General features: G+C 40.2%; 2 protein-coding genes across 8 annotated transcripts in view; one reads left to right on the forward strand and one right to left on the reverse strand.

Moving 5' to 3' along the window:
* The window catches only part of slc16a2 (solute carrier family 16 member 2), a 38,279-nt gene extending 32,592 nt beyond the window's left edge, over window positions 1-5,687 (reverse strand). For both annotated transcript variants that reach the window (XM_061835241.1, XM_061835240.1), the window contains exon 1: window positions 4,095-5,687. In XM_061835241.1, the coding sequence (XP_061691225.1) occupies window positions 4,095-4,485 (391 nt within the window). In that variant the 5' untranslated portion in view covers window positions 4,486-5,687. The remainder of the gene's footprint in view (window positions 1-4,094) is intronic.
* Window positions 5,688-6,308: 621 nt separating this feature from the next.
* si:ch1073-303k11.2 (LRRN4 C-terminal-like protein) lies at window positions 6,309-18,322 on the forward strand. Of its 6 annotated transcripts, none has more exons than XM_061835873.1 (6): window positions 6,309-6,546; window positions 11,105-11,193; window positions 11,426-11,546; window positions 12,208-12,251; window positions 15,738-17,263; window positions 18,277-18,322. In XM_061835873.1, the coding sequence occupies exons 3-5, from the start codon at window positions 11,476-11,478 to the stop codon at window positions 16,523-16,525; spliced, it is 903 nt and encodes a 300-aa protein (XP_061691857.1). In that variant the 5' UTR covers window positions 6,309-6,546; window positions 11,105-11,193; window positions 11,426-11,475; the 3' UTR covers window positions 16,526-17,263; window positions 18,277-18,322. The 6 variants fall into 6 exon arrangements, with proteins under 6 accessions (XP_061691857.1, XP_061691858.1, XP_061691856.1 ...); XM_061835874.1 differs by having other exon boundaries at window positions 11,460-11,546; XM_061835872.1 differs by lacking the exon at window positions 11,105-11,193.
* The last annotated feature ends 339 nt before the right edge of the window (window positions 18,323-18,661 follow it).

The following is an 18,661-nucleotide window of genomic DNA, read 5'->3' on the forward strand; positions in this document are numbered from 1 at the left end:
AAACAACAGCAACCTTATAAACGGGGAAATAATACCATCCATCCATCCATTTTCTTTGCCGCCTATCCTCACAAGGGTCGCATGGAGTGCTGGAGCCCATCCCAGCTATCAACAGGTGGTACACCCTGATCTGCCAGCCAGCCAATCGCAGGGCACATCGAGACAAACAGCCGCACTTACAATCACACCTAGGGACAATTTGGAGTGTCCAATTAATGTTGCATGTTTTTGGGATGTATGAGGAAATCGGAGTGCCCGGAGAAAACAAACGCAGGCACGGGGAGAACATGCAAACTCCACACAGGTGGGGCCGGGATCGAACCCCGGTTCTCAGAACTGTGAGGCCATCACTTTACCAGCTGATCCACTGTGCCACCGGGAAATAATACAATTTTTTTCCATTTACTAATACTGACTGTATTTGGACATTGCCAGTCTTTTACACCACTTTTATTTTTGGACTCCCATAGCCTACTCTATTTCCCTGTTTGATACGGAATGTTTGAAATCAGTTTAATGTCATTGCTCTGTTCTCATATTAACATCCATGCATTTACAGGTATTTTCTATCACGCTTGTCATTATTGGGGTTACGGGTTGGATGGAGCTTATGCACACTTGTCATTATTGGGGTTACGGGTGCGATGGAGCTTATGCACACTGGCTTCGGGTGAGTGGCAGGGTACACTTGAGCTGACAATGTTCCTGGTCAATCGCATGGCAAATACAGTATTGACAAAGAACCAGTCACACTTTCATTTATACCTGTGGGAATTTTAGAATGTTTAACCCAGAATGCATTTGTTTTGGATTGTAGGAGGAAGCCAGTGTGGCTTCCCTTCAATGTTGTTTTGGACAGATCAAAGTCAAACTGAGCTCACACCTTGACATTGCAAGACTTTTGTTTGAGTTGGTACATTGGGAATTAAACATCCATTCCACCTTCCATTGTGTAAGAACTGAGAAACCATTTGCAAGTAATAAAAAGCACCCTGACTCATTGTTCAAAATATGGCAATCCAAAAGTCAAAAATTGAACACAGTGGAAGCTCTCAAATACAATACAACAAAGTTGCACAATTTAGCCTCTAACCAAAGTTGTCAGTTAAATTTGTCTCTCAAACCCCAAACCATATTAAGTAACCAGCAAATAGTCAGATCATTAAAAAGGATCACCCCAAAAAATCTGTCCAAAGAAGAGGAGGAAAAAGTCATGAACTATTTTTTGACAATTCAGTACTATGCATATTGTTCTCAGTCTTTGAATGTTTTCACTGCGTTTCATCAAACATTTCATCTATTTATTAACAATACAAGGACTCTCACACTTATTAAAGCCTTTTCATGGATGCACTTTCATTTTAATGTGTAATCCTGTTGCGCACAACCATGAAAAGGCTTTAATAAGTGTATGTGTGTGTGGGGGGGGGGGGTTGCGTGTACGTGTGTGTTTGTTTATGTGGTTTATAAGGACATTGCACCTGAATACACGCCACACTGAGGACATTTTGAATTATGAGGACATGCCCATAGTCCTGCGTGTGCGTGTGTGTGTGTGCGTGTATGTGCCTGTGAGCATTTTTGGACTGTTAAACTGTACCTCCCAACCCCCACCCACAAACCAATACCCACCCATTGAACTTGCTCTGATGCAGATACTGCAGTGGCCGAAAAGTTTTCGATCAGGAACATCGGTCAGCATCACTTTGTGGATTTGATCACGTGACATTGGCAACCCAACTGCAAGGGCACTTGTGACATTAATTTTAGTAAACAGCGAGGGCAATAATGCCCAACATGACTGCAACCTGGGGATGGTGAAAACTGATGAATATGTCTGTTTAATTATTATCCCAAGAATTTAATATTAATCAGAAACGCATGCTTAGACTGCACACACTCTAAATTATATTTTGCCCCAAAAATGTTTGTTTCCTTCCACGTTTATCCCTTCCTTGAGGCGAAAGGTGCAAGGCGCTGTTATATAAAGCAGAAAAATGAAGGTAAACAGAGGGGCAAACAATGCTTTGTTTACGGCACCCTGAAGAACTAAGTTCAGTTCCTGGAAATCTAATTATCAGAAACTTTTAGAGGATTTATTTACAGCATGAAGCAGTCACATCCTGCCAAGCCTTTTCCTGCCTAATTCTTACAGGGTGCAAAGTGAAGAAAATCTATGAGAAATACTCCGTAATAATGAAAGGATTTGGGCAATAATTATTAATTATTACACTCCAACATTTTCCCCACTTTTGACAATGTACAAGGTTTGTCAAAAAAGTCCCAGACATATAGACTGACGTACTATATTTCAATACACAAATATTCCCCTTCGGTGTAATGGCCATGGAGGCTTTAGTGCCGTAAAAAAAATTGGCCCCTTCTCAAAACTCTTAACAGTTTTGCATAGTTGCTGCACAATTGCTCTCGACATGTTTCCAGCATTGGAAATTGATTGTTTTATAACCCTTTATAAAATGATAAACATCAGCTATTTGATTTCTCATCTTGTCTTGAAATTGTTTGAATTGTAGCCTTTTGATGCAGCTTTTTGACATCTTTCGGTCCACTTCATTTTGTCAGACAGGCCGTGTTTAAGTCATTTCTTGACTGAACAAGTCTGGGTATAATCAGGTTTTGGCGCACTTGTTGAAAATTAACTCAGCTTTCCCCAAAATAAGATTAGCCAAGGTTAATTCATGATGTAACAACAGGGCCAGTTGTTGTTGTTTTTCAGACAGGTTCAGGTTGCTTTCAATATTTTCTTTTCCTCAACATTTAAAAAAAATCTTTTTTTTTTTGCACTTGGGTTATCTTTGACTACTGTGCTGCCATGCTGTACCGGCTCCCTGCTAACCACATCTGCTCGGTGTGATTTTTTTTCTCCTCCCTGTTTCTCAAGCTCAAGGTGGACATAACGTGAATCAGCTTTGAAGATGTGGATGAAATTAACATGGTGTGATGAAAGAGCCACAGAGGATTCCCAAAGAATGCCTCCGGGCATGGCAGGCAGGCAGCCAGGCAGAAGGGATGAAGGTATGAAAGGATAGCAGAGGAAGCGGGAAAGTACATAAAATTCCAGGGGAGTTACTTCAAAGGTGAAAACATTGTAAACCACTATATACTGTAAGTGGTATGCATTATTATTAATATAATTATCAATCCATTTTCCATTCTGCTTTTCCACACTCGGGTCAGTTGCTGGAGTTGGTTTCAGACAAGAGTTGTGGGTACAACCTGAACTGATCAGCAGCCACGCTCACGTGTAATTCTTATTATTATAAGCACATCTGCCTTACAGTTCTGAGGACCCAGGTTCAAATCCAGCTCCAACCTTGTGGGGTTAACATGTTATCCCTGTGCCTGCGTGGGATTTCTCCAGGTACTCCTGTTTCCTCCCACATCCCCAAAACATACACTGTAGGTTAATTGAAGATGCTAAACAGCCCATAGGTGTGCATGTGAGTATGGGTGGGTTTTTTTTTTTTTTTTTTGGTTCTATCTGCCCTGCAATTGGCTGGCGACCAGTTCAGGGTGTCCCCATGCCTCTTGCTCGAAGATAGCTGGGATTGGCTCCAGCGTGCCCACAGCCTTGGTGAGGATAAACGATATGGAAAATGTAATTATTATCCATCAATCGATTTCCTGAGCCACTTATCCTCATAAAGGTCGCGTGGAGCCTATCCCAGTTATCATCAGGCAGGAGGCGGCATAGACACTGAACTGGTCGCCAGCCAATCACAGGTCACATCGAGACAGACAACAGTCACAATCACAATCTACACAGGCCAGGCCGGGATTTGAACCCCTGTCCTCAGAACTGTGAAGCCAACGCTCTGACCAGTTGGTCCACTGTGGCGCGCAATTATAATACACTGCAGTGATGGTTAAATATCAACCTTCACCAACACCAAAACGAGGCAAGTGGTTGGTTTGCCATGATAAAGTGATCCACGAGGATGTTAAGCTGTTTTTACGAGCAGGGGACATGCGTCAGTTACCCCTGTTGTGTGATTATCGTGGCAGGGCGACTCGCGTCTCTTGTCGGAGTGGTGATGTCGTGTACACAGCATACATGCTTGCATGCTACTTACCCACTTTGAACTGAGACGTCTTGTCCTCGGGGTCGGCATGCTCCCTCACCAACATCATGTGTAGGATCCCAAAAGAGTTCTGAATCCCGAAAATGGACCCATTGCACCAGGTGGCTGCCAAAACCACCAGCCAGCCAAAACCTCCTTCGGGGGGCACGAATCCTCCGCCGTGGCTCTCTGCTGTGTCCGTTTCGAGAGCCGGAGTTGAGGTTGGCTTGCATCCAGCCTCGATCACTTGCACGGTGCCGTCTTCCTGCGGGAGTGTGCGCTCGCTCTGCGCCGCATGTTCATTGCTCTGGCACCCCGACTCTCGGGCACTACCGCCCGACTGCTCCGTCCCGGACACCCGGCTCGACGGCTGCGCCTGATCGTCTACCCCGTCCGTCCCCATGCTGCCTGGCCTAGCGTTGAGGTGACTGCGGACTCTTGGCGCACGTACATGAGAAATAGGTCACTGACATAAGCGTGGATTTGAATAGCAGACGTGATTGGCTCTCTTTCAAAATATAGTGGCCGACAAGCTCACGACGCGCTGCTCACAGGCTGGGCGTCAGTAAATAAAACCGCCAGCGAACATGTGTCATTCAGGCACATTTAATGAGTGTGAGCAGAAATAAAGAGTCGCGAAATGCTTTTCAAAGTATGAACCCAAGGAGAGACGGCGTTGACTTTTGCTCGCTCACCAAAGAACCCACTGGAGCGGCAACCTGCAACTGCATGCGAGCACCTCGTCTCGGCCTCGTTACAACACTTTGTTTGTCCCCCACAGCAACGCAACGACGACTGACTGTTGGGGAAGGGGGAGAAAGGGTTCCGATGAAATTCGTGTGATTATTTTCCACGGGCTGCCCCGTCCCGCGCCCACTCCGACCAACGTGAGGCGGCGTAGAGAACGCAAATGCTCCTTTCGTGACAACAGACGCGGCGGGCGGCTCGACACAAACCTCGATAATATCGATACCGACGACGGCGCAGACAACGCTCGACATCGGCCTAATCAGATCGACTCTCGAGTGTTCAGTTCACGCTGTTTGCACTGGTGCGCATTTGTCAATGAAGTGACTTACTCTGTTGCTAGTGACTATTCAGTCCTGGAAAAGGGGGTGGTATTTGATTGCGATGAGGTGTTTGGAAAAGAGGAAAAAAAGAAAATGTTGCAGGTTTGGAGATTGATAGTATGTCTCTGACGTATAATTTTTAAATGTTTGTGTAAATAACATTTTCCCCATTGAAAGGTTCTTTCGTAAATGTACAAAGAATTCATTTTCAACATAAAATCAAAATGTAGTGTAACAGTAAAAAGGAGGCTATTTATTTCTCAGAAAATGAGGAAATACCACACTTCAGACAGAATTATAGTAAAATATTAAGGTTACCTTGAATTTGTCAAAGAGGAGAGGGGAGGCAAACTCCCCACTGGAAGACCAGAATCTCGATTTAAACCTCGTACCCCCAGAACTGTGATGTACATATTGTAATTGGTCTGTAACGGATAATGTTTTATTCATTCTAAATATTAGTTTCTATATCCTACCAATTTTTAAAGTTCCACTGGCCATGTTGAAAACTTTTAATTGATCACAACTGACCTGCTGTGGTTGTTTTTGAAGACATTTTAAACTGGACATCTTTTATTTACATTGACATTTTTAACTTTACTTTATTACATGTATCTCACAGAAATATGTTATTAAAATGAATATGAGCCATTCATCCATTTCCATACTGCTTATTCTCATTAGTGTCACAGGCATGCTGGATCCCAGCTGACTGTGAGAAAAAGCCTGGGTACACCAGCCAATCACAGGGCAAGTAGACGCAACCATTTGCGCCCACAGAGAATTTAAAGTTTCCAATGAACCTATCGTGCATGTTTTTTGGGAGGAAACTGGAGAAAATCCATGCAGGCGCGAAAATACATACACAAGTGAATTAACTGTGAAATTGTATATTTGGTTCAATTATATCTAGTAAGTGAAGTAAAACTTTTGTTTTGATAAGACCATCTTTTCTATTGACTAAATAAACGGTGCTCAAAAGACTTCCTGTTTTTTATTCAATTTTCAATGAACGGGCAAACGGGCACAAAAACGCTTGAAGGTTTGTTGAGCATTCATTCGTTTTAGAAAATTCATGGTCAGTATCAAAAGCAAAATGATATCGGTGTCTATATCGCTATACTGGCCTTTATTTTCCGCATCGATAGCTGGCCGATGTACTGACGGCTGCGACTAATGGCTGAGCTGAGTGCGAGCGTGCTCAGCAGTGCTACTTCGTCTCCTTTAGGGTTTACGAGCAAGAACGAACATGTCTCGACGGATTTCAAGCTAGCTAGCTTCTCCCACAACTTAGCTTCTTAGCTAGCCACAGAAATATCGGAACTGGTTGGACCAAGAATTTGTCAACATACGAGTTTAGAAGTGGTATTGTTTTACAATTCACAACAAAACAGGTGAATCCCTTTTTCACGTTACTGTCATCCCAGGTGTAGACTAGAAATGTACTCTATACTCCCTGTTTGCCTGTCATAGGTGTGAAATGAAAATACGACAAACAAAGGTTTTAAAAAAAAAATGACGTGATCGTGTTCTTGCTCTTAGGGGGGAAGAAAAAGTAGGTCAACCGACCAGTTTTGAAACAAAAGACCCCCGCCCTCTCCCCCGAGCTGTATGAACAGTTTGGTCGGAGAATAGATTATCTGTAGGCAGGAACAATGAGCAATGTGTTTTCAACCATGTGAACATTAAGAGATACAAAAATGCAAAATTCATATAGCAATAGCCATCCACGCCGCTTTCATTTAATTGCTTAACGCCGTTTGTTCCCAGTAAAAGCATTTAGTAATCAATTCAGGACGGTATTTCACGACCTCTAATTTCCTGTGTACTCTTTCATTCAGTCTTAAATTCATGAGATGCACTGGTCTGTTTTTATCAACTATTGCATTGAACAGTAACGGATATTCACCACTAAGAGGAGCTGCAGCACTGTTTACATTTTTGCTCAAACTAAAACGTCCAAGAAACTGGCTCATAGTTCCATTAAAAAAAGAAAAATAAAATGTGTCAATCTATGTAAGGTTAACATCCATAATCCCAGACAGAATTTACTAATGCTTTCTGTACATTAAAGGTTAAAAAAACTAAATATATGCAGGATATTTTAATCAAAGTTTAGTATATTTTCGCACAAAACATTCACAAAGGAAAATACGGTATTAACATTAAAATCCTGAATTCATTATATATTGTGATGTACACCGAAAATACCACTCGGGGACATAAATCATAGGTGCACTCCATTAAATGTGGTTTAACTGGAACTATTAATCAGCTTTGTTGGCTTTATTCCTGTTTGACAAGACTGAACGTAACAGAAAATATCATAGTGAGTTGTTGGGCCCTTTGCTATCAAAACAGCTTCAATGCACAGTGACATCAAATTCATTGTCATCTTACTGCACCTCATTATATTGCGTCCCCAAAACAGATGTTTCCTCAGTTGTATAGATTACGTTGCATATTTTGTTGTTGTTTAGTTAAAAGAATGTGTTCTTGATCCCATTTATTTGCATTGGGGGGGTTGACTTTCAATATTAGCTGTGTATTCTATAGAGCTCGTGCACCTACGTCACCGAAATCGCGTGACTGGCCATATTGCCGGGGAAGCAAAGCATTGCTCAATGCTAAGTCCATTGAAACGAAACGAAAATATGTCTTATCTCACGATGCCCAGAGTTTAAACTTCGGTAAAACTCTCCCCGACAGACTATTTTTTTTTCCAATGTGTATTTAAAAAAGGAAAATAAACCGTCTATCGGAGAGAGATTTACGTGGGTTAATGGGTTAACGTGTAACGCTTCCATGTACATTGGAGATGACTCACTGTTGGTTTTTTTTTTACGCGTTGTCCTCAAATGAGCCAACTTGGCATTATAAATACTCCTTGGGAATTTGAGATTGAGAAGAATAATTCCTACCTGAAGTGAAGTAATCGCTACACAGTCGTGTGTATTTGATGGGGACTATCCATCACATTTAATTGTCGAAATTCATCGATTTTTTTCTCGTCTTTTCAGCTGGTATTCTATAGAATGACCTCTTTGAATATCTGTCTCATCTGTTGTAACACCCAACCGCGCAACAAGTCTCGGGCACTGTGAATATTCAGCTCCGGTTCAATGTCCCCCACATTGTCAAGCAGCTCTTTTTGACTGGCAATATGGCGCTGTGAAAATGGTGACGTCACATGCACGAGCTCTTTACCACTGGAGGCTCTCAAGGGTTTTGAAGTCATGTTGACATTTTCTGATTGTAAAGCTATACCGTGTGACGCACGTCATTTTCATACACCTCACACTAACCATTTCATATATTCACATGCGGTATATTTCTGATTTCTACTGATGTTTCTTTAAGGTCTTATTAGTTCTCTGGTACTTGTAAGTAAGCCTTAAATTCTGCCATTAAAGCCAGAAGATGTGGTTAAGAGATCAAAATATAATTTTCATCATTTGTCATAATTTGACATGATGTTACACATCCACATTATTCATGCTCTTTCCAAAAAAAAAGGCATATCCACTCCTCGCAATTCACAGTTGATTAGAATGTTCCATCTTATGCCTTTGGAATATGAATCTTTTTCCAAATTAAATTTAAAAAAGGTCGAGGATCCCCATTCCGGCAGCACGGTGGGTGACTGGTTTGCACATCTGCCTAAAGTTCTGAGGACCCGGGTTGAAATCTAGCCTTGCCTGTGTGGAGTTAGCAGGTACTTTGGTTTCTTCCCACATCCCCAAAATATGCACAGTAGGGTTAGTTGAGGACTCTAAATTGTTCTTGGATGTGAATGTGAGCAGGATAGATGTTTGTTTATACAAGTACCTTGCAATTAGCAGTTCAGGGTGTACCCCACCTCTCATCTGAAAATAGTTAGGATAGGCTCCAACACTCCCGTGAGGATAAACGGTACAGAAAATGAATGAATGATTCCCATTCATCCATTTTCTTTGCCGGTTATCCTCATGAGGGTCGCGGGGAGTGCTGGAGCCTATCCTAGCTGTCAATGGATGGCGGGGTATATACTCAACTGGTTGCCAGCCAATCGCAGGGCACATAGCGACAAACAGTCGCACTCATAATCACTACAGTTAAAAAATTAGGGGGGCTTTTGATCATAACTACTGTACACTCCATTAAAACGCTTAAAGAGGCTCAAAGCAAATATCAGTTTTTTGTGTCTACATATATTAAATATATTTGAAGATAAGTGCGGAAAACATAATAACTATATAGTGGTGAATTGTTGAGATATGTCCAGCTAGCTCGGAGATGTTTTTGAAGCTCTCCAAAAAAGGAATTAAAAAAGCAATGGATTGACTTGTTAAAGACACAGGCAGATTAAAGTGAACAATAACACCACCACCCAACTCTGGAGTGCATATTTTAGAATGGATAATTTTGTAAACTTTCACCCAAAATGACATGGCTCCATGGGTAACTTAATACTGCCAACTGTTTAACTACCCGGGCTTCCTCCAACCATCCCGCTGTCTTCAGGTGTCATGTTAGGCTGTGACATCATGTCACCAATTGACTTGTGTGCTTATTTTTTATGATTAGAATCCACAATAACCATACATACTGTATTTTGAAGTTGAGCCTCCAGTGTTATTTTACATCGTATAAAATATCACCCCTCAGTATGTTTGATTGTATTAGCCACATCCATTCAACACACCCACATCATCAAAGGTGGCATTTAGTATTCATGTTTCGAAGCCTAATTTTCTGTATTTAGTGATTTTTTTTTCAATTCATTCAAATTCTGTAGGCTTGGTAACTCCTATTCTGGGTGGTGTGTTGAATAGACATTCTATATTTTTTGCTTCTGTTTAGTGGCTCTTTAAGGTTATTGTCATGACTGTTCGATACCAAGCTGTGAGGAAGATGACGAATCTGAAAGTTAGATGTTTTTTATTTTATTTATAATTTATTCTTCAGTTGTGACATTTGGTTTGGTTGCCCACTCATGATGAACTTGTGTCATGTGTTCAATACTGTGGTCTGCTGTACAGTATACATACACCAATTATCACTGAGAGAGTATCGGTCTATTTTTGTGATTATTGTTATTAGTTTTGTTTTTTTTATTTGACTGTTAGTCTAAAAACAGACTTGTGTGTTGCGGATAAATAAGGTTTGACTCTTGAAACTCATTTCCGCGATTAAACATCACTGAAACATGTGCTGAATGAATGAGTCATTAACTTTGTCACATGTTACCAATCAGCCCTTTCAGAAAAAGCAAAGTAACACTGTGCACTGGGCCCCAAAGTAAAAATGTGCTCAAAATAGCAGTTCACGTAACTTCACAGACACTGGTCACATACAGTTTAGTACCATGGGATTTTGTTTTCAATGTACTGTAACTTGGTATCAAAGTTGATCGAGCCAATAGGAGAGCTTCTTCTTAAAATAGGAAAAGAGAAATCCTCAGAGAGGTATGGGTAGGAGGAGAATGAGCATGTCTTGTGGAAGTAGGATGTCACAAGGCCCACACATTTCTCAGACACTATGAAAGTCCTGAGATTAACGCAGTCAGTTGAGGTTTATTGCTTTGGACTTGTTCGACGGCTGTTGGTTAAGAGCTTAAATGTCGACAATCACTGCTTTGAGAAATCTAAACTTTTTTTCCAGGATTGTGCTGAAGTTGTGACACCACCTACACTCACAAAATGGTTAGGATGGCACAGTTTGTGCAGCATGCTTAGACATGCTGCACTGGTGGGAGTGGAATTTTGCACTGGCAAGCTTTTTCTTAGTTGTAGCAGTATGACTCATTCCAGATTCATTTATTCCTCAGGGGCCTTATAATACCGCAGTTTGTACAAAACATCAACATGCTGGGTTGTCCACTAGCAGCATAATCAAATGATACATAATAAATACCCTCTCTTTTAACTTTGAGAATTTCTCTGAAGATTAGTAACATTTTGACTTGAACAGGGGACATCACCTCAGCAAATCGCAGAAGACTAAACAATCACATAGGCAATGGAATCTTGATTATCTATCTGCATTGCACAATTTGAGAGGTGAGTCGACTTTCATACTGGAATGACCAACCATCCAATGATGCTGATTGTTCCAGAACAAGGAAAGGTACTGCGTAAATGTGTAAAATCACATCATGGGGAAAACATCAAAGGTTGTATTAAGGGGGGAGGGGGGGGGACACTTTAATTCCCCCCTTAAATCCACATTGTAAATGATTGAAATACTTGTTACACATTTTTGCAAGTGCTAATCCTTATTTGTCAATTACAGAGCGTTACAAAAGTCTTACACGGACTCTTTTTAGCAAAGCTGCAGGGGCCATGTACGTTATGTCATTCAGAAGAGTTCTTCTTCCAAGCAGCATCGTATTTGTAGGTGTCCATGAGTGCAGGTGAGAGATTTTCAGAGGGGTGCATCAATTTGGTACCATCAGACACCACTGCAGTCAGAAAACTACATATGAAAATCACACACTTTTAACAGTTCACAGACCAAAGCGAAATACGATGAAACACATCCACTATCTTTTTCTTCTCATGAGCAGAAAGAATACATAACGTGCTTGCCAAAGGAGATAATCTAAGACTGAAGACTTCAACTCGTTTTTTCTTCTTTCTGTAACTTGCATTCAAAGCTCAAAACATGAGCAAGAGAAACTTCAACTTCACAATAGGTCAAAATTTAAAATCGGTACAAAGTCGAGGTTTCCCTCGATATTTATTGAAAATTGCCTTCTGTACAAATACTGTATGGAATGTTAAACATTGTATGAAAACAAACAACATCTGGAATGAGTAAATTTTAACATTATAAACACATGAGAAATCAAATTTGCGATAAAAAGCACTTCCGTGTCATTTGGAGCTTCTTCTTCTTTTCCTTTCGGCTTGTCCCATTAGGGGTCGCCACAGCGTGTCATTTTCGATGAACGCATATTTGTTTGGCAAAGTTTTACACCGGATTCCTTTCCTGACCCAGTAAATTGTTTTGTTTTGATCATTCTTCTCTTTCAAGTTTTTCATTTGAATCTTTGTCATGTTCTTTTGTTACAGCCACAATTCCTCACACAAGATCAACACATCTGTCCTTTACTTTGGTGAGCACATATTCTAACGCCCAGCTGTCTTAAAACCTCCTGTTATCCATCTTTTGTTTGGCCATTTTTGGGAAGGGGAGGTGTAAATTTTCTAAAGGAGACTGGTAGCAAGTTTGCCAATGACTTCAACAGAAAAGGAGGAAGCGTTTACTAGTCTTGACTGACCCGCCAACACACTACTAACATATTCTACAATTTGTAGCAATTGTGTGCGCTATACGAAGGGGCCATCTATAATCACATCGCAGGCCCCCATACCTGAGTTTGACATTTATGATGAACATGAACAACATTAGATGGCTGTATAAGAAGAACATAAACGTTCTATATTTTGTCAAGTGCAATCATTTGACATTCAGGACTGAGATCCAACCTTTTTTGTTTGTATTCCTTATCTTTGTGTCCATGTTCGAACGTCTTGCCAAATTGGAAAGAAAGGGTCTTTCTCAGGAAGTGTTTTATACTTTGTGTGTGTGACTGTGTAAATTCAACGGTCTTGTTGATATGTGTGTGAAAGGAATAGTTTTTTTTTTTTTAAATCAGTTTGAAGTAACTAATGATTATCAATGGCTCACCGGCCACTAACCTCACCATGTGTGCATTTAGCAACTCCTCAGAGAGTAGTCATAGCTTTATTGACGACAGACTCATTTCTCAACACCAGCAGTACATTCAGACATACCTAAATGTACATAAAGTATATCCTCTTAATAGGAAACATGTGGAGATCTTCAGAGTAAAACAAACCAAAAAATTATTTAACTGAATGTTTATGACAAGAACATTTAAAAACGTTCTTAAGAGTAAGGACTTGCGGATTCGTGGTGACAGAGTGTTCAGAAAAGAAGACTGAAATGAGTCAAAGACTGATAAGCCACAGAAACATGTACCATCCAGTCACATATTTGTCAAAATTATCAGCTGCCGGATCTGTGAACAGAATGGCCCATAGGGACTATAAGAGATGGTTATCAACGAGACAAAATACCTGAAGACATACAAAATGATTAAAAGAGACTCTTCTGTCTTTTCACAAAACGTTTTGGCTCTAAATTGTAAGACCTCTTCTCCATTACAATTACTAATAAATAATACAGTATATGACTGCACTCCCACACATTTAGTGAATCATAAGCAACACGCAACAGTCAGAACCAACACTCAATCACAAGTCATGCGAATGATCTATCCATCCATCCATTTTCTGAGCCGTTTATTCTCATGAGGGTCAATGGAGTGCTGTAGCCAATTGTAAAGTTTGCATGTTTGCAAAACCATTTTGTGGTTTGCCTCACTGAAAAAAAAAAACTTTTTCCATCAGTTTATGCTCAGTTGTTGAGTACAATTGACATTTTACTTACTCACGCAAATTCTCTCTTATTTGGTACATCTGGCCAATATATCCACAAGTACACAACTGTGTGGATTTCTAAACATAACATTCTGGTGTCCTGTGTAATGTGTACACAGTAAAACTATTCAACTCCATTCAGTGTAGCTTTATTTGGCTTCAGTCTTTAAATAGTTGTTTACATCTGTTCAATCATTTATCAATACTTCATTTGCTGTTTTGAAATTAACTTTCCTTCATATGAACACGATGAGATTAAGGCAGGAAAGTTCATGTTCACATGATCCCACTTTGTGATGTGGTTTATTTCTATATGACTGGTAAGGGTTAGTCCAATGTAAAATCATTTATTTGAAGAACAATAATCTAAATCAAGGTATTTGTTCAAGACGAAGACAAAGTCAGAATGAAGGATTTGTAATCTGTGCCAGTTTTACCCTGAAACAGTTCCACTTCAGTCACAATCGGGGCCTCAAGAGCTGGATAGAGACAATTAGAAAATAAACATGCCTGTATTCTTCACCCCCTACTCTCAAAAATGCACACTGTGATGCTGACCTACAACACCTGCCTCGTACGCCAGGTGTTTTTAACAGATTCAAACTTAAGTAATGAAAAACAGCTGCAAAAGCACAACACACACACACAAGTAACAGCCTCCTTTGTGCAGCAAAACAATTCATATGCTGAGGGGTGCACAAGCTGATGACATTAACACTACACACCCCATTCCGGAAAACAAACACTCATATAAATTCCACAAAAGACATATAAAAAGTGTTATCGTAGCTTGAAGCACTGTTTGAGAAAGTCAGATTAGGGGGGAAAAAATAGTAGAGGCAGCATGTGAAATAGAGAAGGGGGCAGGGAGAGGCACCAAAGGGAGAAAAAGAGGGGTTGTCGGGGAGGAGGAGGAAGAGGTGGAAGAGGACAAGGAACGCTTTTTAGAAACTCAGTGAGAACACAAAACGGCAGGAACACTCACGAGGAGCAACTCAGAAACACACTTGAAATATTCATCAACATCAAACAGGTAGAACAAACCAATTTCCTTTTCTCCTAAATATTAAATAATTTACTCTTGCCGATTGCGTAATCCGTGCTGGCATTCAAAGAAACTAACCATCTGAAACAATATTTTACCCTTGGATTAAAGCTAAGTTCCCACGGAAACCATTGAGCTAGTCAGTGCACTCATTTGGGAAGATTCCACTTGTACATTCTCTTTTATAAAGCTTGGGACTTTTAGCAGTCTTACTAACAAGCTTTTAAAAGGAAAAAGATGATGACTTTTATTTTTTTATATGGTGTTTAAGGGATGATGTTTCTTTTCTTTTGTTTTAAACTTTTCAGAACATCATTTTCAAAATAGACATAGTTACACCCGCATGAGTTATTTTTTTGGTTGTTAAAAAGAAACATCTGTAAAGATTTGCTTGAATTTGTTCTTAGAAAAAAATTTATAGGGTTCTGTACAAAGGGTTTTTTTTCAGACTGATGTTCTGTACTTTTTATTTTTCTCTTTGAATCACGTTCAAAATTATCATACTTTACATTAGGTGTACCAAGAGTGTATAATGTGACTAAAATTAAAAATATATATATACTTACCAGTAGTTAGTCCATAGATTGGTGAACAGAAACTACTTTTACTTTAATTAAGAGTTTCTTTAATTTGATGTGGGGATAAAAGTTGCATGTTGATCTCGACCAAGTTTTTTTTTTTACACTTATAACATTCATACTGTGTTTGAGGCATTATTCTCAATGTTTATTTTTTTCTCTTCACATCATTTTCAAATGAGTCACAATTTAAATTCAGTACACCTGTACTCTCTAATATCTCTACAATAAAAGAAATTCAACAAACAAGAAGACTGCGATTGCCTCAATTTAACCTTTAAAGGATTACCATGATCTGGTTGACAGAGAATCTGTACATAGACAAAATAATCCTAATTTTTAACAAGCAAATTGGTGTTTTCTTTTTATGCCTACAATGATTGTGAGGATAAATTACGACCTAACAGGCAATAATATTATTGGGCGAACAATATGACATTTGCCTGTGGTTATGATTTGTATTGGTCACTGTAGATTATTGTGATTATATTATTATGATTATCTGTCCACAGACATGATTTTACTGCGTAGGAACCCAACTGTGCTTCTCCTTTTTCTGAGCGCCTGGCCCATCTTCCACTCCCACCTTGTCGCTGACGCAGCTTCTACCTCACCTCCCATCACTCGTCCACGGTTCACATTTTTTACTGGTTTCACTATAGATTATGACGAGGATTATGACCAGAATGATGACTATGCCAGCAAACGTCCTCCAGAAATACTCGCCACCACAAGGACACAGTTTCTTCAACGGGAACTGTGCAAGTTTAACCCTTGTTTGGAGAATCAGGTGCCCTGTACCAAGCTGCTGGCAGAGACCGGATGCCTCTGCCCTGGCATCAGTGGAGCTGACCAGCCTCCTCATGCACCGCGTTTACATGCATTGATCCCAATCCATAACGGAGATGACAGGGGGAAAGTTGAAGTCAAGTGGTGCGCTCCAACATCTGTGGTGACCCAGTACAGAGTGGTGGTGGAAGGGCAAGAAGGTAAAGCTATAGAGTTTGGAGAAGGTTTCCGACAAGGCTTGGTGGGGTCTTTGGAAGTTGGAACCAAGGTGTGCGTGGAGGCAGTTAACAAAGCAGGACACAGCATGCCCACAGAGTTTTCCTGCACACGATATGATCCTCCCTCATCATCAGACTATGACGTGTTGGCAGGTATTATTGGAGGAGGGATTCTCCTCTTGCTCCTCATCTCAGCTGTGATCTTTTGGACCTGTCATAAGAAGAGAAATGCAAAGAGAGACTCAGCTGATGGACTCGGGAACCCGTCATACAACACAGAAGGGACATTATAATCCAGAAAAGACACTTTAGGGGAGGTACATGTAGGAACTGGTCCAAGAGAGGATTATGTGTCATATCAGGAAATGTGTAAATACAGTATAGAAGCTAAATGTTTTGGTTTTTTTTAATACCATACAATGTTACATTGCAGGACTAGAACTACCTGTTTTTGCTGGCAATTGACTTAAGTAGATTTCTAGTGCATTTTTTTAAATAAAATATTATTTTAGGTTAATGATGTGAAAAAATTGGCAGTAAAATAATTGTGTGTGCATGTGGGAAAATATAACTTAAGTTTTGTTTTATTATGATAGTAAAGTTTTCTTTCCTTGGCTTTGGTTTTCTTGGGTGTGACATCCAACCAGATGGATAAAAGAATGAAACAGATCAACGTTTTTGGCACAGAACATCAAACATTGTCCACCTTCGTGTTGTTTTTCTTAAGACTGATTGAAGCGTCTGAAGTCGTGAAGCTTTCCTATGACCAATCTGATAAACTACCTTGTAAAAAACGCTCTCTTTATAAACCATTTTAAGATTACTATCATATTTTGTAACTGTGGTATTAATTTTTATTCACGGAATAAAGGACGTTTGATATTATTGGTCGAGAGCAGTATAAGTCCCGCCTTCTCTCGGAATTTAGATCAATGATTTGTCACAAAACAGCACCAGAAAGACAGTGCAGTTTATTCGCCATTCATTGAGGAGTTTACGAGACATTTTGGAAAAGACGGAAGCACATTCAGGTGAGTGAATAGTCCCCCTACTTTCTTTATCGACTAGTGTTTTAGGAATTACTAGTTTTTTAGTTTTGCATTTGAGATTTAATAATTTACTGAAACGTCCTTTCAGTTGAATTTAGATTTAGTTTAGACTCAACCATTTAGACTTTGCATTAAAAAAAAAAACATGTCAGAAGCCGCCTAAAATGGGTGTTAAAAGCTGCTTCATATGACCCTACCCCGACACAGATACGACATTTATTCATCTGTCATAGTGAGAAAGCAAAGCAAACAAGGAGCTAGTTAGTTAGCAATATAGACCGAACCCGGAAATTTGAACTCAGTAGCAACCAAAACAAACGCAATACGCACACAACTTTATTAAACGTCAACATTGCCATGCCATGGAGCGTTCAGAATTGTCGCCGTGATGCAATTCTGGTGCATACACATTAACATTGATAGAAGTCCCATTCACGTTCATATAATTTGGTTTTCGTGGCTTTTTATCGCAGGATGCACGTTTTGGGCCAGTTGATGCCAAGCAAAGCTACATAGCAATTTCTACTTAACAGTGGCAACCAGAATTTGCTTTGAATATGAAGTTGGGCACATGTGTGTCCAAAAATCTGTCCTCCTCGCCTTGACTGAGAAGACAGATTTGATTGACAACTTTGAATGAAGGTCTTCACAAAAGATCTAATGAAAGTGTACAAGTCTTTTGATGCATATTAGTAAATTTAGTAAATAGTAAATTAGTAAATAGTACATTTCAAACATTTGGTTGTTGATTGTAAAATGTAAAGACAGCATCTTCAACGTTAATTGTGTGTGTGTGTGTGTGTGTGCGTGTGTGTGCGTGTGTGTGTGTGTGTGTGCGTGTGTGCGTGTGTGTGTGCGTGCGCGTGCGTGCGCGTGCGTGCGCGTGCGTGCGCGTGCGTGCGTGCTTTATAGCCACTATGGATATATCATATGAGGATCTGCAAGGACTTTTGGAAAGAGACCATAATCTACTTCTTGTTGATGTACGTACTCAGGAGGAAGTGGACAAGGGACGTATTCCTGGATCTCTTCATATCCCAGGTTAGCTCCTTTTGCATCTTTTACTCGGTCGTCCAAGATAGGTGTGCTCCTCGGCCAGGAATGCTGTTTTGCAAGTCCACTTGTTTATCTTATGTGACGATACCACATTGAATTATTTCCTTTTGTTTTCACTTCAATAACTCAGTTGATGCTGTAGAAGATGCCTTTGGAATGGAACCCAGCGCTTTCAAGGCAAAATACGGAGTCAACAAGCCATCGGTGGATTGCTCAACGTTAGTCTTTCACTGTCAGCTGGGCAGGCGAGGGGCAGTGGCCACAAGTAAAGCAATGCAGTTTGGCTACAAAAAGTAAGTTCATTATTTTGCCTCGTAGTACTTG

The sequence above is a fragment of the Syngnathoides biaculeatus genome, chromosome 11, assembly GCF_019802595.1.
Source record: "Syngnathoides biaculeatus isolate LvHL_M chromosome 11, ASM1980259v1, whole genome shotgun sequence".
In the NCBI taxonomy this organism is placed as follows: Eukaryota; Metazoa; Chordata; class Actinopteri; order Syngnathiformes; family Syngnathidae; genus Syngnathoides; species Syngnathoides biaculeatus.

What these genes read in the sequence shown, in the direction of transcription:
- si:ch1073-303k11.2 (XM_061835873.1), top strand. Translation starts at nt 11,476, where the DNA reads ATGTACGTTATGTCATTCAGAAGAGTTCTTCTTCCAAGCAGCATCGTA. An exon ending in GTAGGTGTCCATGAGTGCAG is followed by an intron (nt 11,547 to 12,207) that starts GTGAGAGATTTT and finishes CTTTTGTTACAG; the next exon opens with CCACAATTCCTCACACAAGA. An exon ending in CACATCTGTCCTTTACTTTG is followed by an intron (nt 12,252 to 15,737) that starts GTGAGCACATAT and finishes ATCTGTCCACAG; the next exon opens with ACATGATTTTACTGCGTAGG.